The sequence below is a fragment of the Pleurodeles waltl genome, chromosome 1_1 (genome assembly GCF_031143425.1).
Source record: "Pleurodeles waltl isolate 20211129_DDA chromosome 1_1, aPleWal1.hap1.20221129, whole genome shotgun sequence".
Classification (NCBI taxonomy): Eukaryota; Metazoa; Chordata; class Amphibia; order Caudata; family Salamandridae; genus Pleurodeles; species Pleurodeles waltl.
Window position 1 is genome coordinate 181,707,498 of NC_090436.1, and position 24,781 is coordinate 181,732,278.

Below are 24,781 nucleotides of genomic sequence, written 5' to 3' on the forward strand. Positions count from 1 at the left end.
AGTGGTGGGCTGCGTGAGGGCTAAGACTTCTGGTGTCCTGCTTATCACTGTAGAAAGGAGTCAGACTCTTCTCCAACCACATTTGGAAGAGGGAGTGCAGATCAGTGTCGGGAGAGGTATCCAGGTCACAATGGCATCCTGGAAATCCATGAACAGATTTTCATCATCATAAACATGACTGGAATTGTCACGGTCTTCTCTGAATTCATGTTGGTGCTGCGTAAATGATTTGGGGTCAGAAAGAGGGTGGAGGTGAGGTCAGTGTGATGCCTTGGTAGTATGAAAGGACAATATGCTCCCCCTAAAATGTTTATGCCAGTGCTGACGCTCCTGTGTCAAGGCTTTGGCCTGCGGTGCCCTAAGAAGCATCAACATGGAAAATGGAGGCCACTTCAAGACAAGTGCTACAGTCCTTGTTGGGGCAGACCCGCCAGCAGCAGTCTGGCTGAAGACCACCTTTAATCCTTGGGGCCCAAAGGAGTGCCAGGTGGGTCTGGTTGGGTACCGAAAATTTGGCCCATTGCCTCTCTAAAGTTGTGACATGAGGGTGTAGTGACTGATTTCCCTGCCTCTGCTAGCCAGGGCGTCACATGACTCAGAGAAGACTCAGAGATGGGTGAGGTAGGACAAGGGGGGGCTGAGGTTGGACTTATGTTTTTTTTTTTTTTAAATACTCTTTGTGGAGTTTACTGATTACCTAAATTTTGAGGATGACCGGTCATAAGATCGGCCCCGGGAGCATGAGTGCATTAGTGCTCTCAACCAAAATGTGCTTGGAGCCCCCCGGAGACAGACCTCATGTGGATCCGTCACTGGCATCTGCTTGTGACAACCCTTACACAGATTAAATCCTGTAGTTTTAATAGGGGACATGACCATTGATGCACACGGGAACATTTGAGGGAAAAACTGACAGGTTTGTGGAAACGAGCTCCAGATCAGCGACAGACAAAAAAGCAACAGATGTCTATGCACAGAGGTGACGTACATATAGTGGCTTTGACAGCACATTTGGGGTGGTACAGACCAGACACAGAGTATCATGACACCAACTACAAGCACGCAAAAGAGCTGCTATGAAAATATTCCAGATGAAGTCTGGCACCTGGGGAAATTCACAAGGAGGGGTATCCTCTGATAGAAATCTCTATCATAAGTACAGGGTTCCATACTCTCCTGGTCCAACCCGGAGCCACTAGAATGACATGGGCTCAATTGCTCCTTTTCTTTTTCAGAACATGAAACAGGAGAGGATGTGAAGGAGTACAGGTGTCTTATGTTCTATTCCAACCGGAATGCATCTCCTAGATAGTGTCTTCACAGAAATTCCAAGTTTCAAAACCTTTGGCACTGTGGATCCAATGGTGGGGCTAAGATCTAACAAGGTATCCCCCTACTGTCAGAAGATGCCTTGAGATGCAGACTCCATTTGTAATTCTCCAGGTACCGCTGGTTGGGCTCATCCGCCCTGGCGTTCAAGGATCCTGTCAGTTAGTTTGCGACCAGGAAAATGATTTGAAGCTCCGCCCAACTCCAGTAACACAGAGCCTCCTGGCACAGGACCCCACTACACCTTGCTTGTTGAAATGTCACATGGCAGTGGTGTTGTCCATAAGTACCTGAACTAGCCTCCCTTTGATGAACCACAGAAAGGCTTTCAACACCAGAAGAATGGCCCATAACTCCAAAAAAAAAACTAATATTGAACTGGGCTTCTGCCAGACACCACTGTCCCCTGATCCCCTCCCCAACCTACTAGTAATTCATCCATCACCACGGTCAGCTTTGGAAGACGAAGTGAGAGGGCGTATGTTGCTGGACCAATTGTGTTCAAGCAGCCACCACTGCAGATTGTGAGCCATCTCTTCAGAAAACTAGAGGTCATCCGACAGACTTCCTGATGCTGGACCCACTGGAATTTTAAGTTCCATTGCAGAGTACCTTTTGGAAGCAACACTTGCGCCTCCTGTAGCAGAAAGCAGAGGAGCTCCTCTGAAGGTCAATCAAATGTGTGTGTGTGTGGGGGGGAGGTACATGTGGCAAAGCAACCTCAAAAGGGTAGAGCATAAACCTGCTGAACGATCTCTATAGCCCATCTGCCAAACATGATTAAGCACTATCTTGCTCGGATATTTTAGATCCTGTCCCTCACAGGATTGGTTTGTGTTCTTAAGGGCAAACTAAAGCAGCTTAGAAGCTGGTGCTTTATGGGCGGGGGCTTGAAGAACTGGTGCCCCTGCTGGCCTGCTCGATGCGTGCCAGTCTTCTGTCCTCTGCCTCAAAATGATTGAGGTGACTTCTGCACTGATTGGGGTGACTGATGCTGTCTGTACACATGTTCTCTGGAGTAGCCCTTGAATTTCCTAAACTTGACGTGGGAAATGGTTGGTGGGAGTCAACAGTCGCATGGAGCATGCCATGGTTCTAATGTCCTTGAAATTCCAGAGGGCAGAACCGCCACAAAGGCATGAGCCATCAAAGGGCATATGCATGAGAGAGGTATGGGTATCTCCAGAAGATCCCATGGAAAGAATCGATGTGTGGCAGTGGAACACAACACTGGTGGCAACTCCCCTCCGAGGCAGTCAGAAGTATCTCGGCTGGCACAAATCACTTACTTAGCTTCATCTTGTCCATCATAAATAGATTAAACCAGAGAGGCCCTAAGGTCTTCTGGGACCTCTGACAAGATCTTGCTGGCCATGCCCCAGAGGGAATGTGTATAGTAGACCCAAGACAGGGTGCACTGACAAATCTCGGCGCCAGGCTAGGCGAAGAGAACATTTGTTTTGCAAATGCCTTGGAATCTCTATACGGAGGAGTTGAGGAAAAGAAATGGAGTTAACGTTACTGACTAAAGCATGCACCACTTGCCTATATAGAGTAGGATGCTCAGTGAGAAAATCAGGGTCACCAGGCCCTGGTCTGAGATGCCTGGCCACTTGCCTATTCACTGGTGGGCAGGAACAGGCCCTCGCCTGAAAGGGAGCAAGGGCTCAGTCGATGCAGGCCTAGGCTGTAGAATTTCCATAAGGACATTAGCACTGGTCTCGAAAGAAGGCAGCTGCAAATCCAGGACCTCAGCTGCCTGATGGACCACAATGGTTGTATGGCAGAACCACAAATGCAATTACCACAATTGCCTTTACAATGTGGTAATTGCAACGTGTCCGTCATTACAACGAATGCACTTACAATGAAAGTTTTTTACCACAAACTTTTTGTTATAAGGGCATGGATGGTAACAACATGTGTAATAGAAACTGAATGATTGAATGGTAAGTATAACTTATATGTGTATATTTATTTAAACATACTATATATGTTAAATATATATTTGTGTGTATACACACACACACAGATTGCCACCCTAAACCCAAAAATGCCCTTACCACCCCAAAACCGATATCCACCCTTAAACGTGAAACTACCTTTACCACCCCAAAACCCATACCCACTATAAAACCTAAAAAGTGCCCTTAACACCCCAAAACCCACATCCAACCTAAACCCTAAAAATAACCTTACCACCCTAAAAATGCCCTTACCACCCAAAAACCCATACCTATCCAAAAACGTAAACATACCCAAACCACCCTAAAATACCATACCCACCCTAAAACCTACAAATGTCCTTACCACCCCAAAACCCATACCCAACCTAAACTCTAAAAATACTGAAAAGATACTGTAGCCTCTTTTGTACTGACTGTCCTGATGGAAGCACTGGTGCATATAATCATCGGTTGCGCTTCAGTGATCTATCACATCATCAGCCAGAATCGGGCTGAAGTTAGTTTGAGGTCAGATATCGGAACCAGAAGCAGGACCTCTTCATGAAACCGGTGATGTCAGCGCCTGCGTCAATGAATGGTGGCCAGGAACTGGAGTAGGCATCTGTATCAGGCTCAGTACTGGACCTGGAACAGATTCCAACTGGAGGCCCTGCAGATTCCTGGCACCTACAGGTGTGCAAGAGATGGCCAGAAATCATCTGCTCCATGGCCTCTTTGAAGTCCTCGGTTTGCTATGGTGTTGCCAACAGTTTGGGAAACTTGGGGTACACTAGGATAATTTCCACACTCAAGGATCTCGGAGGAGACCAACTAACATTGTGACACCCTTGTGTCTTCTCCATGAACACAGAGGGCTTGGATGCAAGTCCTGCTTTGCTTTTTATGTTTGCATTTAGACTTCAATTTGGGCTTACCAGAAGACTTCGACCTAGAGTTAGACATCCTGCGAGCAAAGCCTGGGGAGTGAGGCGTACCCTGGTGTAGAACTGACGCAAGGATCTCAACTTCATATATCTGGCGACATACAGCTTCATCGCCGGGTCCCAGATCACCTTTTTGCGCAAGAGCTCACCTGTTGCACATCTTCGACCCATGCTCCAGACATCGGATGCATGGTTTGCTGGTCAATAGCAGATATCTGTTTCCTGCAATCAAAGCATGTTTTGAAGTCTGTCTTAGGAGCCGGTTGTTTTGTTACCTAGCACACTGGTTTAGGAAACTTAAGAAATCATCAATGGCCAACAAATGTGGGAGCAGTGCTCTGGGTCTGGGTCAGAAGGTGGGAAAAAACAGGAATTTACGTCATTGTGCAGAAGTGGCACATGTATATAGCTCTAGTTGCTCGCTGATACAGCAATACAGAGCTAACGAGGAACCGCAAGGCACCACATAGACATGTGCAGAAGCATTGCTGATAAAACTTTGAAGATCCATTCTGGTATCTGGAGAGTAAACTAAGGTGACAAATCTGTTGTTAGAAGTACCAATCCAAAATGGATGCCACAACATTTTCTTTCAATACTGTGGCAGCCAATCAGATACTTGTGGAGGATCGATTTATCCTTAATGTTGTCTGAGGTTTAGTTCCTTCAGGCCCAACCCAAGACCTTTTTATACAATAATTTCTTGAAAATTCCATAACGGATTCACAAAAACCAAGCAAAGGCACTTCCTTGAGTAAAGTTCTACCTTCATGTGAAATTTAGTTCAATTTTGGTCAGTCGTATTTTCTGTATTGAACAGCAAAGAATCGTACTTGAAATGGGAAATCGCACTTTTGATGCCCTCTCCCCTTTTACTTGGCATCTGACTGAAGAACCTCCATGAAACGTAACATAAATAACCTAAAGTGGACTCTTTTTTTAATACAATTTTGAGCAAATTTGTGGTACAGAGTCAATGTGATTGAGAAAACAAAAAATTTCTTTGCTATTGCAACTATGACCTAGCTATAACTACAATGGGTGTGTGTGTGTGTGTGTGTTTTTTTTATATTTACCTTTCATGGATTTACTGTTGCTAATACATTGAACAATGGCGAGGGTCAGTGGAGTTATGTGATTTTGCGGTTGCAGTCTCTACCTCGATTATGAATTAAGCATATTTGTCACCTCAATTGTGGATTACAGAAAAAAGTGTTTCTAGCTCAAAGTGAAGAAAATAATACTGCCAGAGAATGTGTTACATAATTGGTATTTTTTGTTATATAATTTAAATACCTTTGTTGCTGCATAATTTAGATAACCTTGCGACATAATGTTAGTGGCCCTGACAAGAGTAAAGCTCTGCCTAATGTTTTGTGGTGTTTTGGTTTGTTAAGTATTTCGTGTTTTTGGGACCATGAAACAGTTCCAATATTTATTGGCTTCCTATATATACATGTGTGATGAAACCTCTGTTCATAATGGAAATAATGAATGCTGGCACTCCAGAAGTCGATTTCACTGCTCGTTTATTTCAAAAGCTGATCAGTCAAGTTGAAAGGCTTCAGCTTGTGCAAAGTCATGATCAAGGCTGTGTATAAGTGGAAACAAATGTAATTCTGTAAGGAGTTTTTACGTAGATATGAAGATTATGATATACGCCTAAATAAGCAAGTAATATTACAATATGAATGCACAATTTAAGACATCTGTATACTTGGGGGCCCATTTGGGTTCGATAATTTAATGTATTCCTTACTGTTGCATCATATAACATCAAAAAACGGACTAGAATAGAATTGCCACTTCATGGAGAGACTTGGACATATAGGATTAGTTATCTCTCCGTAAATTAATTAAAGTGGAGTTACACATAGATCTTACAATAATGAAAAAACTCCTGTTTCAAAACTCCTCAAAAAATTGAAATACACCAGTTATACGTAACTGACCAAGTAGAACTTGCCTTTCCATAGATTTCATGTTATTATTGAAGCAATATGGAGGGTCCTAAGCAGTGCATCATAGCAATGCAAGATATACTTGAGTCAGTTACGTGTAACTGGTGAATTTCAGTCATTTTTTAGATTTAAAAGTCATTTTTTATTATTAGAAGACTTACCTATCCCCACCTTAACCTTTATTTTTTTCCAGTGAATGTCTAAGGTTTTTAATGCCATTTAAAATCCTACTACCTTACCTACATTTAAATACACATTAACCTTTTTTCAGAAAAAATGTCCTTTAAAAAAAAATAAAAAATACATCTGAGGCCAACCCTCACCATACAAGACCTTCAGCCTGACCCTGATCTAACCCACTGTGGGTGACCATGTGAGTGGACAACCGCTCAGAGCCTGACCCCACATTATTAATTTTTTTTTCTTCGTCCTGTGGGACTCCAATGAGGCTACACTAGCAACCGTGGGCATCCTTCAGACCACAACAAGCCAAAAACATGTATTTATTAAAAGGTTTTGCCCTTTGAGGAACCCTCTAGGACATACCCCTCCTCCCTCAGCCATCTCCTACAAAGGCTAAGGGGTCAGGGTTTCCCAACCCTGCCCGTTTAATGTTTTTTAAAAAGTATTTTTTTAGGACTGAAGTACCTGTAATGGCCTCTGCAACATTCCTCCTCATTTAGCTGCAAGATATTACATCGGTTGGTCCCACGGGACCAACCAATTAGGCTGCTTTATTTTCTTGCAGGAGTGCAGCAGCACTAAATATTACTATTTTTTTTAACCTTAATTTCTTTAAAAAAGCCTCAAAAGATTTACACCAAATCACAAACAACATACTTTCTGAAAAGAGCTCTAGCTTTCTGACAAAGTTTGTGTAATTCTGTTCAACTGTTTTTCCTGTGTTGTGCCTGAATTTTCTCAATGGAAACTGCAAGGTGAAAAAACACGATTTTTGGGACCACCTCGCCTTGTTCTTAGCTCCTGCTCGACAGCACCCTGAAACTTAACAGGAAGGAAATGCAGTGGATGAACTTTATTTTTATTTTATTTTTTTAAGTTTTGTGAAGGTTCGACAAACTCCGCCGAAGTAATGAGTAAAACAAAATCTGCTTTTCCTGTGAAAACCCGACTTATGTATAACTGCACGCGGACGACCGCCACTCTGTAATATTTTCCCTAGCTATGTATACCACAGCTCCACAGGCCCGCTTCACTTTTTTTCGCTGGGAAGTACTGAAATAACTTACAAACTCTTTACGGTGAGAGTGATCAAGGTTCAGTATGAGCCCAAACATGTCTGTTTGCAGCCGTCATGAAAACAAATCATCATGTCAAAGGAGTGCAGGCTTTACTTGTTTTGTGGCCATGTTTATCCATATGACACAAGAGTCGCAATCGTCCTACCAGAGGGCCAGTGATCAGTGCGCCAGTTTGGTTATATATCAAGAAAGTGCAATTGCTACCCAAGCATGGCTTTGTTCCTATCAAATTAACATTGTTAGCCCGAAATTAGATTGCTTATAGCACATACCACTTACCGGAAGCCAATTCTTCGAGTGTAGTGCAGGCAATTCTTGGTGACGTGGGTCTGAAAATGGGCAGATCGACAAATTGCTCCACATTCGGGACATGTATATGGAGATTTATGCTGATGAATTCTCTGATGTGAGGAAAAACTGCAGGGGTTTGGGAGCAACATTTGGCAGATACTGCAAGTCTTCTACAAATAAAGAAATACATGGTATTATTTTGGGAAATACACTTGAGCTTGAGTTAAAGTGTTTATGTTACACACAAGCCTATGGCAGCCAGTGCCATTGAAGACCAAGCCAGCAACTGCCAATCAGGTTCAGCCTTGTTCCATTCTAAAATAACATTCCAACCGTAACATCATATAGAATGACGGAATGCTTCAAGACCCTTAGATATAACAGATGGTTCAGCTCTGCATTCAAATAAGGAAATTAAGTGTGTACTCTTTAAGGATCTGAACACCTTCTTATTTCCCCGTGGCGTCAAAAGTTTTACAGCTAATATGCAATGGAGAAGCACCTCCTTAGGTTCTAGTGATTCGAGATTAAATACAGCCCAAAATTCCACATTAAAATGTATTTATTTTCACACGAGTTAACCAACTCTAAAATAAATGCCAAATTAAAAACGTTAAAATATTTTTTTCATTTTAGATTTAATGAAATTACTCCGTTTGCCCCAGTGAATGTCATCTTTGGCCACATCATGATGAAGGGAGCGAAATGGAGGTTAACAGCAGATGTAGAAGTTTGAGGGGACCAGCAATGCAGGGAAGTAGCCAAGAGGGGCAGATCCCTGATGTGACCTGTGCATTACAGGCCACCATGCAGTCACTGGGGCACTGAATAAGGCCACGCAACAGACTTGCAACCTAAGCAGTGGTTAATTTGCACGTGAAGAAAGTAAAGGTGTTTTCACTTAAAAGAAGCAAGCAATGACTGACAAACCAACTTGGTTTGTTAATTTGCTCGTTTAAGTGTTTGGTAATAGCTGGCCGACTTTGTATTTGTTTTCTCTTTGTATGTGTTGCTGTACTAGAAATAAAACTACATAAGGATGCAACGTCTTGAGCTCAAACAATATGGAAGCTGGAACTATGGCCCTTTCTTGAACAGACTGCGGCGATAAGATGTGCCCTTAAAGTGTTATGAAAATGAGTCATAGTTTGTGTTTTAAGTGTTGACGTGAAAAGGTATATACAGTAAAATACTGCACAGTAGCTACTTTTGGCCAATGGTCAGTACTGAAGCTGCATCTTTAAAAATCTCTACGTGCAAGCATCTCTTTACTTTCTGAGCAAAAAGTGCAGTAAATCCAGCAAAATGTTATTGTGACAGCAAGGTAAAGCAAATTAACAGTAGTGCGTCATACGACAGGCCATGCCACCTAAACAGCAAACACTTCCAAAACAAAATTAACAATACATTAGCAATTAAGATACCACTGTGGCCTTTTCACAACCTGCACTTTGTAGAACTTTTAATAGTACTATTCACATACTACCAAATGCTATTTGCAAAGTGAAACGCGGAAGCCTCTTCCTCTCCTACCTCTTCCATATGGAGATATGCATAAGCCAGCTTATGTTTTTGGAGTAAATGTGGAAGAAGAAAGACAGGCTGGAAAATTAGGCATACCTACTACTCAAAAGGAGGGGTTTAGGGAGACTAAGGCGAGATTTAGAGCAGAACTGACACCCAGTCACAAATATACAAGCCCACTGCTATTGACAAAAAACACTTCTACAAGTAGTACAGCCAAACAGGTCCCAAAACAGTTGCAAATGTACTCCTTTTCAGACCTGGAGTTAAGTCCAGCACCACCTGCGGCCAGCCACTAGGATTGCAACACTATTCTATAGAGGTATAAAGCATTCCAATGGAGGCAAGGACTTCAAATAAAAACTCAAATGAAACAATGTCATAATAAACTATTTTTTTTTAACTTCTAACAAATATAAAATGTATTTAATGTTAATAATACATACATATATAATTAAAGAAACACAAAATTATATTTTTTTAAATTAAAAATAAACCAATTCTGTACATAACGTTTAGTAAAGTTCAATACATATTAAATAATAAGTACACATTTTACTGTGGTTATTTTTTTAATAAAGAGTAATAAATAATTATACACTAATATACATAATTAAATTTAACACACTTTTTTATAACCAACTTTACAATTTTAATACTCTTTGGCGATAATGGTGCTCTAACGTGTTCTATCTGTTCTAGGTTTAAAAATAAAAAAAAATATTTTACAATAATATGTAACATTAAAATATTTAGATTTTTTTTTTGTAAAGTTTAATAAACCTTTTTACTTTTCTTCTATACTTTATTATCAAGATATATCTGTCCTAATAGCAGAGATCTCCACTTACGTATGAAAAGCTACTAGATGTCACCTTATACTTAGAAATTTGGCTACATCCACTGGTTTCAAAGGGGGAGGGGGACATATAAGTCTACACTTTAGAGAATCTTTATTCATGGAAATGGTTCAAAGCCAACAGTAGTAAAGTTACTTCAAATTGTAAGAGTACATTTACACATAAGTAAATCTACATGTGTAGATTCACCTTTGCAAGTAGGGCCCATAGTGTCTGAAAAGTAATTGCATCAGAGAACAGGCATAATTTTTTGATCAGAAGTTTCACATCAACCTTCATTCGTGGCGTAAAAAAACATGGGTACTTGATACATCATCATCAAAACCTAATGGGCGCACAAATGGACAATATAACCATCCTGAAAATGCCATGGTACTGATGGACACCCCCCCCTCAAGAAATGGCGATCCATCACTAACACATTAATGCCAATGGCTGAAGGGGTCTGTCCCAAAACCCACTCTCTCTCCATTCTTCTTCTTCTACTTTTTTGAAGGATTGATTACATGAGTTGTTCCAATTCAACTCAAGCTCTCTGTTGCAAGATCTAAAAATCAGAACACATTTGGTTTAAAATATATGAAAAAGTAAATATTTTGAGTGCCTTCATTTACAAAAGTGTAAGTGGTAAGAACAGATATGTTTAGTTCTAAAAACAATCTTTTGATGAGAATGCCAACTACAACAAATTAAAGGGAGGAGATGAAGGACCCTAAGCTTTTTACTTAATAAATAGCAGGCACTTTTTATGAGAATGCCATGCACAACAAACTGCAGCGAGGATATCTATCAGAAGGAGCAATTTACTTAATAAGTAGTGTAGGAGGCTGGCCTGGTGTGTGGTGGGTGCCTAAGGTACTTACACCTTATACCACGAATCCTCTATTAGTGTAGTGTAGGCAGTGTCGAGAAGCCAGGCTCTCTAGAGACAGCTGTGGATGAGCAGCCAAGGCTTATCTAGGAGACATGCAAAGCTCATGCAATACCACGGTAGTCACACAACACTTACACACATGAAAGAAAACACTCAGGGCCTCATTACAACCCTAGCGGTCATGAGACCGCTTGGGCCGTGGTGGAGGTCAGACCACCGCCAAAGCAGTGGTCCGGCCTCCACATTACGACTCTGCCTGAGCCGCCACGGTCAGACTGTCGAAACTGCTAGGTTGCCGACAGTCTGGCGGTGCCGGGGGTCTTAATCCGCCAGAGCAGCACTGCTTGCAGTGCTGCCCTGAGGATTACGAGTCCCCTTTCCACCAGCCTCTGCATGGCGCTAGCCCTGCCATGCAAAGGCTGGCAGAAAGGGGGTGCCAGAGGCCCCATGGGTCCCCCAGCACTGCCCATGCACTTGGCATGGGCCCCCACGGACAGCCACATTGCACTTTTCACTGCTCGAAAAGTGCAACGGGTGCTGTTGCACCTGACTCACATTGCCGCTGGATCAATATTGAGCCAGCATCAATGTTAAAGCCCTGTTCCACACCGGGCTGGAGTGTGGAAACTTTGTTTCCACCTGCCGGCCCAGCAGGCAACTCTTCATAGGGCCGGCGGGCGGAAGACGGTGTGGCGGTCTTCTGTGTGAATGAGTTTGGCGGGAGGCCTAAGTGTTACAAAATAGAGGTACTTTATTTTAGTGACACAATTACCAGAAAACCCAACCCTCCAATAGGTGGTAAGTAATACAATAAATATGTACACTAGTAATCAGAAATAGGCATAAATAGTAATGAAAACCATATACTAAAAAAATTGAATAAGAATGTAAGACCCCCACCTAGATAAGTGGAATGTGTGGATGGGAGCTGGGGATACTAGGAAACCCAAAAGATAAATACCACAGCCCCCCCAGCGACCAGGAAGAAAGGAGTACTTTACTTGATTTTCCCCAAACCACCCTAAAGGAAGGAAAAGAAGAAAATGCAACATCCAGGCAAGACTACAAGAAACCAGTGGTGGATTCCTGAAGAGGAAGACCTGTGGAAGAAGGAGACTAAGTCCAGAAGTCACAGAAGAGTCCAGGGGGAGCAGGAGCTACTACCCACCCAGCTGTGGTTGCAGGAGTTGGTCGACGGTAGGACGAAGACAGTCAGGAATGCAGCCCTGGAGCAGATGAAGAGTTCCTGGAGGATGTAGTCAACGTCCCACGCCGGATGAATGATTGCAGTCAGTCAGTGGTGAGGAAGAGCCACCAACAAGCCTTGGCAAAGGCAGAAGTCGCAGTGAAGCAAACGTGGAGCTGCAGGGAACCAGCAAGGTCCAGAAGGATTCAACCCACGGGGGAGTCAAGGGGGCCTCCAGCAAGGCAGAGGGTCCACAGAAGAAGAGGCAGCCCCCGCAGGAGACCCACTGGAAGAGAAACCAGGAGTCGCAGAGAAGCCCATGCAGCACAATTGGAGAAGGGTCCGATATGGGCAACAGGCTGTGCCATGCAGGGTGTGTGGTGTTTGATCCTAAGAGGGAGTGTTTTAATGTCATGCGTGATGAGCACTGAGGAGCTATTATCACATAATGGGACGCGCCGCTTAGCAATGTTGTGGATGAAGAGGCGTGAGGGATAGACGTGTAGTTTAAGTTTTTCATTAAATTGGCAGATTTGAGTTTGTTTAGTTAGTAAGAGCTGGGTTGTCCAACCTGACATTTTGTTCAAAGATTTTTTATCATGCTTGACCAAACAGGTATTATTCACACATCTAGAAACACTTACTGTTTAGTCAAGCAAGACAAACAACTGATAGGGACAGATCAGTAAGGCAAACTGGAATGCAGTAATGACCTGGCTATTTCCCCAAAAGAGATGGGCAAGCCAATTCCTCAATTCTTAGAGGGGTGGGAAGAAGGGCTGTGGCTCGACTATAATAGCCAAGAAAAGAGCTGAGCCATTACCAGATGGGTCAAGTAAAAAATAAGGCAGTCTCTAACAAAAAATTTAATTTTTCAATATTTGTAAGTGTTAAAATGTAATACATTAGATCATATGAACACAGTGAACGCTATTTATTGAAAATAATATTTTCAGACAAACAAGGAAAGCGAGGCACTGAAATATAAAGATTTGCCTAGAGCCACAAAATGTGGTCAAGGGAGGAAGCAGAGATTAGAGCTCGGGTCTAGCACACACATTATGCATTCAACTGGGATGAATGTCTCCTTCATTCTCTCTTTGAACAATAAAGTGTTCCTTAATGAGCTCAAGTGTTCATTAAATACAAATATCTCAATAATCACTGTGACATTACGTATAACAATAAGCACTGCATTAACCACTAACTTTAAGTTACAGATACATTACAATGCAATACAAAATATACATTACAGGGTAAGCATTCTTGCTGAATGTTTGTCAGTGGTTTCAAAGCCAAGTGTAGAGGCAGTGGCCGCACAGGATGTGGATCACTACAAATGAAAGGAGCAGGAATCAAGTGTTTCAGAAGCACTGACTGAGGAGCTGTATTATGATCTACAAAATTAAAACAAGCAGAGAAGGAAAGAAATGGAAGGGGACCTAAACAAAGGACTAGCACACCAGCCATGTCATGTCCCTAAAGCACACTCGTTTTCAGTTGGATGTGCACATGTAGTCAGACGAACGGTGCACTTAAAGGGCAAGAAGACAATGACCAACTAAGGTTGTCAGGCCGCCTGAATAAAATCTAGCATAAATTATTACAGTATGAATCTCTTTTCATAGGATGGGTCAGAGAAAGTAATCATGGGCAAAATATTTGCCTACAAAGGTAATCTATAAGATTTCATGTAACAAAATACTTGTCTGCGGGCTTTAATAATAACAATTAAGATTTAAAAGCCTATTGGCTGTAACTTATGCGGTTCAAAACAAATAAAGCAGCCCTACTGCATTCGTCAGAACTTTTCATATTCAACAGGTCAGACTCATGACACCTTTTGTCAATTAACCAATCAGTCTTATGGGCTTATCACCATAACCAACTCAGACATATTGCACTGAGCATACACTGTATCACAAGGGAACCATCAGGTATACCATGGTTAAGTTAGAAACGTGTACAAAATGTCAGTGTTCAAAAATATATAAATTCCCTCCTCTGTGGGCTTAATAAGGATTATCCTAGTTGAAGTCTTGCATCTTCATGACTTGTTCCAGTGGGTCACAACACGAAAACCAAAACCCTTGCCTGTCCCTTGTGATCTGTGAGATTTCATATAACAAAAAAACCTACCTATTGGCTTTAGCATAGCGTAATAACAATACATTCTTAAAAGCTCTATTGCTTTTAACACAAGCTTTTCACAATAATTAAGTCAGACCTAATGGATCTGGTGTAACTTTTAATAAACAGATAAAACCTATGGAATCGGACATACCTTTTTCTAATGAATCAATAAAGCACTTAGGGCCATATGTAAAAAGGTTTTTAGAGGTCACAAATGGTCCGATTCGCAGATTCGGGCCATTTGACACTGCTAAAAAACATTTTGGAATGTACAAACCCTATTTTGCGATTCAGTAACCTATTACCTTGTCTCAAAATAGGTATAGTGAATTGGTATTAAGAAGGGCTGTGTTAAGGACATCCCTTCCTAATAGCGACTCGCAAGCGAATATAAGAATGATTTATGCCCGAGATGCAGTCGCAAAACATTCTCAGTTTACCACCAACTTTAAGTTGGTGTTAATCCATTCATAAATAGGAAGGGGCGTTTGCAAAATACAAAACCTCACTCAAAAGGGTCTAATAAAAAGGATTTCACAGTGAAAATGTTCTACTTTCCAAGGTTTGGCAGAGAAGGTGACCAACACCAAAGCCATTGCCTACTACAGTAACCTTTGAGATATCATGTAACAACGTACCAGTCTACAGGCTGCAACAGTGTGATAATAATCCACCGAAAGAGGTTTATTGGCTTTAACAAATGCTTTTTACAATAAAAGGAAATTCTATTGACTTTGTCATAACTATTTCGTAATAAACAGATCACATCTATAGCATCAGAAAAACCGTATCGTAATGAACAAATTAGGCCTACAGAGTGGTCATTGTTGTGATCACAAGCCAAAGTCAAGCCTACCCCATAATCTATCCCACATAGCAACAACCAGGCATGCAGTCATAAAACTACAAATGTATATAAAATTACGGTTGGAAAAGCAAAATAGTATCCCTCATAAAAGGGCATAATAAGGATTATCACAGTTAATATATTAGAATACCAGAGTTTGTCAGAACGAGTAATCAACACAAAAATTCTTACCTACTAAGGTAACCAATGTAACAAAATACCTCAAAGCAGCCTTTAATACAAAGTAATAACCCACCCTTTAACGCATACTGACTTTAGCATATATTGTTCACAATAAATGTCAGGCTGCCTTTATCATAACTTTTCAAAATAAGCAGACCAGGCCTGTAATATTGATCACTGGCTTGCCCCCGTATACAGATGAGTCCTGCTGTATTGAGCACACGCTTTCTTACAAGGCAAAAAGTGTGATGCAAACACTATTTTTCAGTGGAAGCACACAGTCGTTCCCAAATCAAATGCTGTACTCACGTTAACTAACATGAGGCTCCCCAATAAAATACTCTACTCACTGTAACTAACATGCGGGCAGAGCCTACTTCCCTCTTTCAGTATTACTCCTGAAAACTCTTTTCCAGCCGGTGACAAAGTATAGCAACAGTTGCAGTGTCAGGCAAGACTTCAAAGATTAGGACAGAATTTTGTCTGCCTGTGCTAGTAAAAGACACTTTCACAATGACAAAGCTGCTCTTCAGAGAATTAACCAGCACACCTGACAAGCTCACCTTTGCAGGCCCATCACCGATGCAAGCATCTACCAATGAATCCCCAGTGAGAACAAACATTGTGAAAACAGAACCCTGCGTGCCAAAAGTTACACTGTTGAACAATGTGCTTTATTTTCTTTTATATGTGTGTTGTTAAACCTACTCTAAGGTGCTGCAAAAGAAAAGCACATTTTAGAATAACGGGCTTTGCATTTAAAGTGTGACTTATCATGCATATTGTGGCATAAAACAAATTTTACATACTAGCACAATATACACAACAAAACACACATATTTCTAAGAACACCAACAGGCATATATGCAGTCTCAGGTCAACAATGAATGCTAGCCTTCTAAAGAGCACTAAAATCAATTAATACTTCATGTAATGTAAAAGCACATCTCTGGGTTCAGAGGAAATGTAAAAACAACAAGACCAAAGAACCCCTCAATGGCACTAGTAAATCCTTCCAGTAGTTTGTAAAAAAAATTAAGTTCAGAAACTTTGCATATCTGAAAGGTTGCGCTTATGGGAGGCTCACAAGTGTCCCACAATCATGCAACTTCAAATAATAGAGCAAGATGACTAGGTGAGGGGACTCACCCCTGACCCCTTAACTCCCCCCCCCCCCAAAGCCTTACTCCCATAGGAGAAAAAGGCTTCACCAATCTTTTGAGGGAGCTCAACCTCTGATTGGTTGGTCAAGACATGAAGAAAAATGTTGCAGTCCCTGTCCCCTGAAAATGAAACAAAAACAAAATAAGCAAGGTAGGTGTAACAATGACCCCCTGGACCTTGTGGTAGGGTCCTCCACTGCCCGGCCAAATTGAAGAAAAAAAAAAAGAAAATTGGGGGGTGGGGCAGGGTGTTTCTGCAATCCCACCACTGTCCTGTGGGAACCAGCATGGCCCCCCCACACTCCTGTGGGAGTCCCAATGGAGCACTTGCCGCTGCATTGTCTTCCGCGTGTCTGGCAGGATTGGAAATGTTTTTAAATTAATAAAATACGGCTGGCCAGAGTATCTGGGGTGGGTTGCAGTGATCAGACGAAGGCCATGCGGGTTGGTTGTGCAAGAAAAAGAGGTGGTCCCACGACAATTTACATAGGGATTTTTGAACAGCGCACCAGCCAAAATGCAAAATGGCTGAACAGAATTATACTAAATGTGGCAGAAAGCTAGATATTTAGCCAGAAAATGTTTTTTTTTTAGATTTGGTGTAAATCTGTTTCTGACCCAGGGGGTCCATGGTGGTGTGGCTTTCATGGATTCCACTACATTTTCTTACACAGAATGTCCTACAAGCATTATTCGTTGGCTAAACAAACACATTTTCCTTATTTTGATTGTGAGGGAAAGTCCAGAATCTGCACACATTGACAACATTGCTTTCATCCAGAGGTCCAATACCTTTCCTGATTAAAAAATATCTCCTCCTTGTGTGACTGAGTTTATTGCCTGTGACAAGAGAGGTCTTTAAGCGCAACATCAAAATTTCAGCTTTGTAAGTTGACCATTCAAACGATGTGGATAGATGCAGTATTGGGCTGGGGTTTAGAGAAACATGCCAATCCCAGACATTCATAAAAGCTAAAAACCCAAGAGGGTCTATGGTAGTGTGATTTGTGTGTGTGGTGGTGGTGGTGAGGTGGGGAGAGAATCATGCAAGGTTTCTTACCCAAAAAACCCTGCACATATGAATATGAAGATAAATGTGCTTATTTGAAGGATGTCAACCAAGAATGGGAAAACTACTCTTCATATGACCCAGAGTGGTAAAGGTTTGAATAATAAGTCTAACCGACTCTTACTAAGAGTCTCTCCTTCGTCAGTGAGGGAGGGAGGAGCAGGAGATACCCAGAGGGACAAGTAAAGAGGGGCTAGCTGAAGGTGAGATGCCTATAGCAACACCACTGGTAAAATCAATAAATGACTTTATGAAGAATAATTTTATGAGCAAAGTCACAAAGAATCAAAGTCTTGACCTGTCAACTTCTAACCTGACATTAAATCCCTTCAGTTTTTATACCTCCAGTGTAATAGATCACCTGATATAGTGGTCCAGAAGTACAAAGGCTGGAACCTAGACTGTTATCATCCCCATGTATGCTTAGGAGGCCCTTTGGAAAAAGCCAGAAATCTAAATCATGTTAATGACAATAACAATGGATCATTTACAGGAAGGCCAAAGCCTTGACCTAGATCAAGACGAGCATCGCTCAGACAGTCATTTTATGATTAAGAAGTCCCAAAATTGCAATTCAGGCGACCGAGGTAATGTTGGTAACACAAGTAATGCGAGTATACCTCCTCAAGATTTACCCACCTCACTGGATGTGGACATGTCTCCAATTTCATCTTTTTCTACACTGGACACCATGGTACAGATGCAAAAGACTTTGAAAGGTATCTTCAAGGCAACGGTTTTAAATAATGACATCTTAAAGGTACACCAAAAGTACTCACAGTATACGGCTGTCGAACTGCAACAAATAAATACTTGTACGCCTTCTCTAGTAAGGTCGTTTGAAAGAGTGGTAGATCCCCCATATCAGGGGGAAAGTGTGTGGAGGGGATCATCAAAAAACTTTCACCTCCCTCAGTATATATATAAAAATCATGGATGCTAATAAAAAGACAGGGAAGTTTTATTAGAATACTACCGTAGGCAGACAAGGAAAGAGAGTAAAAAGAGTGGAAAAGGAATGTCCGGAAAGTTATGAAATACTAGAAAATTCAGAGACAGATAAAGAATGACATAAGTGGACGTACAGATAGACAAGAAGGCATTAATGTTACAGAGAGTATCCTGGGAATAGCCCAAAAAGAAGTACAAAAACTAGTAAGACAGTGTGATCTTATGAGGGAAAGGAAAAGAGGGATCACATTTGAGCACTGTGGGATTCGCTCCAACATTGATAAAAAAACTTATTAGCGAAAGCTAGATTGTCTGTTATGATACAAAATAACCTAAAAGTAGGAAATTCCTGGCAGAGACAGCTGGCATTAAAAGAATGATAGCATAGAAGATAAATGCAGAATTAGTGTGTAAGGATGAACATAACTTGTGTATTTGTAGAGCCCCAGCCTGTGCTTAATCTCCTCCAATGATATAGGTCAAGTGGGCTTTGTGCAAAATAAGCTGGGACACAGATTACTAAAATGCACTTGCTTTCTGTGCTGGTAATGGAAGCTCTACTAAAAGCAGAAAGAGAATTGTTAAATCAATTGGTGAAAACTATAACAGAAGTAGAGTAGTGAAGGCACACTGGGGCCTGCTTAGAGAGTCCATTTTTAAATGCATGTTTTTAACTTAGCACTTCATTTTAACTGTAGCCTTTTAGATGGCTTTTCATTTATGTGATAATGTACTGAGAAACAGTTGTTCCTGTTGCTCACTTCTAGTAAGCCGTTTAATCTGTGTCCTCTGTTCAAAGCTGAGCACAGAGAACATGGTGCCTGAACATGTTGATTGCCCGTGGAGACAGCTTTGTGTTTCTAGACACATCACAGCATCAAGCTTGCATCTCTGACACAGTGCGACATGGAGAGTGTTTGTATTACAAAAAACAGCTCTGCGCTATATAAGCCATAGGAGCACTTTTGCTGGGCTTATCCTAGAACTTTCTGAGCATGCAGTACCAGAGATGCATCTTGCCTGACTCGGATACCGATTCTGAACCCAACATCCAACTCTACCTTTTACCAGACCAGCAACTGAACAGTATAAGACTGACTTCCTGGTACAGCTCACTCGGGTGTGGGGGGACATGCTTCCTAATAGATCTGGCAGAGGGTGCTCCAACAATGCTCTGAGCAGTATAGGTAGTTACAGATAGGAGTCTACCAACACAATCACAGACCCATGGTTGAATTGTTTATCTTTTTCACTGTATTTGCAATGCTGGTTACCAGGCTCTGTCCTGTTTGCATAATCATCGCAGCTCATGTTTTTATACAAGAATAAGACTATTGCAATAAATTTTCTAAACAACATTTTCACATTCTTTGTTGAGTCTAATCTTGGATTCTCTGAGTGACAATGAACGGGTAGAGCTGTTCCCAAGGTTTCCTTGGGAATCTGCCTAGTCATGTCCGAGGTTGCAGGACCCATCTGTTACCCTGGTGTTTAGGGGTTTAGGTGGGGCACTGTGAGCTAGCTAGCAATCATGTCAACATTTCCCAATGGTATAAGCGGACTGATTCCCTATACCCAGACGTTCATGTTGACCAAATACACAGTCCTACTTTATTGTAGGAACAGTATAATAGCAGAACCCTAAAACATTGAAGGCCCTGGAATTCTTTTTTTTACAGTCATGCTGATCTAAGGGAGAAGAGAGAATGCAGAGAGAATCTTGATTCCATTAAAGACAGCGGAGACTAACATTATGCCATAACCTTTTATTGTTGCCTCAACATGTAGCTCTTTAAATAATAATATATCATAAAGCATTAGAATATTCCGTGAATATAACACACATTCATCATCTTCTTTTAGGCTGCAACATAAAAGGTTAACATTTTCCCTTTCTGCCAGTCCTTATAATTAACTCTCTGAAAAAACAATTAAAAATTAATCTACAAACATATGATGCAAAAAATATATCAATTCATAATATTCTATAACCAAGTATCAAACTTCAGTAATAGCTTAAATTTTATAATTTAATTTCATATATGTATATATAGATATATATATATCTCTCTCTATATGTAAACACTGTTCGTCGGCGTGGTCACTCCGCACCTGATCGCCGGTGGTGCTGCTGCATGAACGCGCCACCGCATTCTATTAATCAACACTTTCCTCCAGCGTATTCAAGAAGAAGCAGCACTCCAGAGCATGTATTCACAAATTTAATAAACAATCCCAACAGGAACGCATTTCGGCACAACTGCCTTCATCGGCCTGTTGGCCGCCATTTTGATTTTCTATTTATACTCATTAGATCGTCTTACTTCGTTTTACATCGGCATCATGTTCAAATCCTAAAATTACTTCAATTTAACTTACATTTTAGCTATTCAATTAATCATTCAGACTGTATATCATTGTACATTATTCAGCAGACAAAATACATTAGGATAGCCTTGTCGAAACATTTTACCATGAATCCACCCAAAACAAACGCCATAACGATGACGATTGTTCTACAATTTTCTAATGAATATTTAAAACATTCATTCTTGTGTTCCCCACAATACTTTGATAGACACTATTTAAGTGATGCCGATGTAAAACAAAATAAGACGATGTAATGAGTATAAATAGAAAATCAAATTGGCCGCCGACAGGCCGTTGAAGGCAGTTGTCCCGAAACACATTTCCTGTTGGGATCGTTTATTAAATTTGTGAATACATGCTCTGGAGTGCTGCTTCTTCTTGAATACGCTGGAGGAAGTGTTTATATATGGAAAATGTCACTTACCCAGTGTACATCTGTTCGTGGCATTAGTCGCTGCAGATTCACATGCTGTGCACATCCCACCATCAGGTGTTGGGCTCGGAGTGTTACAAGTTGTTTTTCTTCGAAGAAGTCTTTTTTCGAGTCACAAGACCGAGGGACTCCTCCCATTTCGACTCCAATGCGCATGGGCGTCGACTCCATCTTAGATTGTTTTCCCCGCAGAGGGTGAGGTAGGAGTTGTGTATGCTAGTAATAGTGCCCATGCAATGGAGTGAATACGTATGTACATAATGAAGTTTAAAGTAATATATTCACAAATTTACAAATGTTCAAGATCAACTTCTAAACGGCTACAGGCTCCCGGGGAGGCAGGTGGGCGCATGTGAATCTGCAGCGACTAATGCCACGAACAGATGTACACTGGGTAAGTGACATTTTCCGTTCGATGGCATGTGTAGCTGCAGATACACATGCTGTGCATAGACTAGTAAGCAGTTATCTCCCCAAAAGCGGTGGTTCAGCCTGTAGGAGTTGAAGTTGTTTGAAATAATGTTCGTAGTACAGCTTGACCTACTGTGGCTTGTTGTGCCATTAACACATCTACACAGTAGTGTTTGGTAAATGTATGAGGCGTAGACCATGTTGCTGCCTTACATATTTCGTTCATTGGAATATTTCCTAGAAAGGCCATGGTAGCACCTTTTTTTTTCTTCTGGTTGAGTGTGCCTTTGGTGTAATAGGCAGCTCTCTCTTTGCTTTAAGATAGCAGGTTTGAATACACTTAACCATCCATCTAGCAATGCCTTGTTTAGAAATTGGATTCCCTGTATGAGGTTTTTGGAAAGCAATAAATAATTGTTTTGTTTTTCAAATTAGTTTTGTTCTGTCAATGTAGTACATTAGTGCTCTTTTGATGTCTAATGTATGCAGTGCTCTTTCAGCTACAGAATCTGGCTGTGGGAAGAACACTGGTAATTCTACCGTTTGATTCAAGTGGAACGGTGAGATCACTTTTGGTAAACATTTTGGATTTGTCCGTAGAACTACTTTATGCTTGTGTATTTGAATAAATGGTTCTTGTATGGTAAATGCTTGAATTTCACTCACTCTTCTTAGAGATGTGATGGCAATCAAAAATGCAACTTTCCATGTTAAATATTGCATTTCACAAGAGTGCATGGGCTCAAAAGGTGGACCCATGAGTCGTGTTAAGACAATGTTGGGGTTCCATGAAGGAACTGGTGGTGTTCGTGGTGGTATAGTTCTCTTTAGGCCTTCCATAAATGCTTTTATGACTGGTATCCTAAATAATGAAGTTGAGTGCGTAATTTGCAGGTAGGCTGAAATTGCGGTCAGATGTATCTTTATTGAAGAGAAAGCTAGCTTTGACTTTTGCAATTGTAGTAAGTATCCTACTATATCTTTGGCAGGTGCGTGTAAGGGTTGAATTTGATTATTATGGCAGTAATAAACAAATCTTTTCCACTTATTTGCATAGCAGTGTCTAGTGGTAGGTTTCCTAGCTTGTCTTATGACCTCCATACATTCTTGTGTGAGGTCTAAGTGTCCGAATTCTAGGATTTCAGGAGCCAAATTGCTAGATTCAGCGATGCTGGATTTGGATGTCTGATCTGTTGTTTGTGTTGTGTTAACAGATCTGGTCTGTTTGGTAGTTTGACATGAGGTACTACTGAGAGGTCTAGTAGTGTTGTGTACCAAGGTTGTCTTGCCCATGTCGGTGCTATTAGTATGAGTTTGAGTTTGTTTTGACTCAATTTGTTTACTAGATATGGAAGGAGTGGGAGAGGGGGAAAAGCGTAAGCAAATATCCCTGACCAGCTCATCCATAACGCATTGCCATGAGACTGATCTTGTGGGTACCTGGATGCGAAGTTTTGGCATTTTGAGTTTTCTTTTGTTGCAAATAGATCTATTTGTGGTGTTCCCCACATTTGGAAGTAAGTGTTTAGTATTTGGGGGTGAATCTCCCATTCGTGGATCTGTTGGTGATCCCGAGAGAGATTGTCTGCTAACTGGTTCTGAATTCCTGGAATAAATTGTGCTATTAGGCGAATGTGGTTGTGAATCGCCCAATGCCATATTTTCTGTGTTAGGAGACACAACTGTGTCGAGTGTGTGCCTCCCTGTTTGTTTAGGTAATACATTGTTGTCATGTTGTCTGTTTTGACAAGAATGTGTTTGTGTCTTATTATGGGTTGAAATGCTTTGAGCGCTAGAAATACCGCTAACAGTTCTAAGTGATTTATGTGAAACTGTTTTTGCTGTATGTCTCATTGTCCTTGGATGCTGTGTTGATTGAGGTGTGCTCCCCACCCTATCATGGAAGCATCTGTTGTTATTACGTATTGTGGCACTGGGTCTTGGAAAGGCCGCCCTTGGTTTAAATTTATACTGTTCCACCATTGAAGCGAGATGTATGTTTGGCGGTCTATCAACACCAGATCTAGAAGCTGACCCTGTGCTTGTGACCATTGTGATGCTAGGCACTGTTGTAAGGGCCGCATGTGCAACCTTGCGTTTGGGACAATGGCTATGCATGAAGACATCATGCCTAGTAGTTTCATCACCAGTTTGACTTGTATCTTTTGATTTGGATACATGGTCTGTATGACATTGTGAAATGTGTGAACTCTTTGTGGACTTGGAGTGGCAATCCCTTTTGCTGTGTTGATTGTTGCTCCTAAGTATTGCTGTGTTTGACACGGCAGAAGGTGTGACTTTGTGTAATTGATTGAGAAACCTAGTTTGTGGAGGATTTCTATGACATATTTTGTGTGTTGTGAACACCGTCTTAGCGTGTTGGTTTTGATGAACCAATCGTCTAGGTACGGGAACACATGTATTTGCTGCCTTCTGATATGTGCAGCTACTGCTGCTAGGCATTTTGTAAAAACTCTTGGTGCAGTTATTATTCCGAATGGCAACACTTTGAATTGGTAATGTATCCCTTGGAATACAAACCTTAGGTACTTTCTGTGTGAAGGATGTATTCGTATATGGAAATACGCATCCTTTAGGTCTAGTGTTGTCATGTAGTCTTGTTGTTTGAGCAGTGGGATTACGTCTTGTAATGTAACCATGTGAAAGTGATCTGATTTGATGTAGGTATTTAATGTTCTGAGATCTAGTATAGGTCTCAGACTCTTGTCTTTTTTGGGTATCAGAAAGTACAGGGAGTAAACTCCTGTGTTTATTTCTTGTTTTGGTACTAACTCTATTGCTTCTTTTTGTAGCAATGCCTGAACTTCTAGTCCTAGAAGATCTATATATTGTTTTGACATATTGTGTGTTTTCGGTGGGATGTTTGGAGGGAATTTGAGAAATTCTATGCAATAACCATGCTGGATAATTGCTAAGACCCAAGTGTCTGTTGTTATTTCCCCCCAATGTTTGTAAAACTTGGTTAGTCTCCCCCCCACAGGTGTTATGTGTTGGGGATTTGTGACCTTGAAGTCACTGCTTGT

General features: G+C 41.2%; 1 protein-coding gene across 5 annotated transcripts in view; it reads right to left on the reverse strand.

Moving 5' to 3' along the window:
• Positions 1-24,781, reverse strand: part of ZNF532 (zinc finger protein 532) — a 213,703-nt gene that overhangs the window by 75,958 nt on the left and 112,964 nt on the right. For all 5 annotated transcript variants that reach the window (XR_011200972.1, XM_069220276.1, XM_069220267.1 and 2 more), the window contains one exon: positions 7,722-7,903. Coding sequence is in view for 4 of the 5 variants with exons in the window: in XM_069220276.1 (XP_069076377.1) it covers positions 7,722-7,903 (182 nt within the window). In the remaining variant the exon portion in view is untranslated. The remainder of the gene's footprint in view (positions 1-7,721; positions 7,904-24,781) is intronic.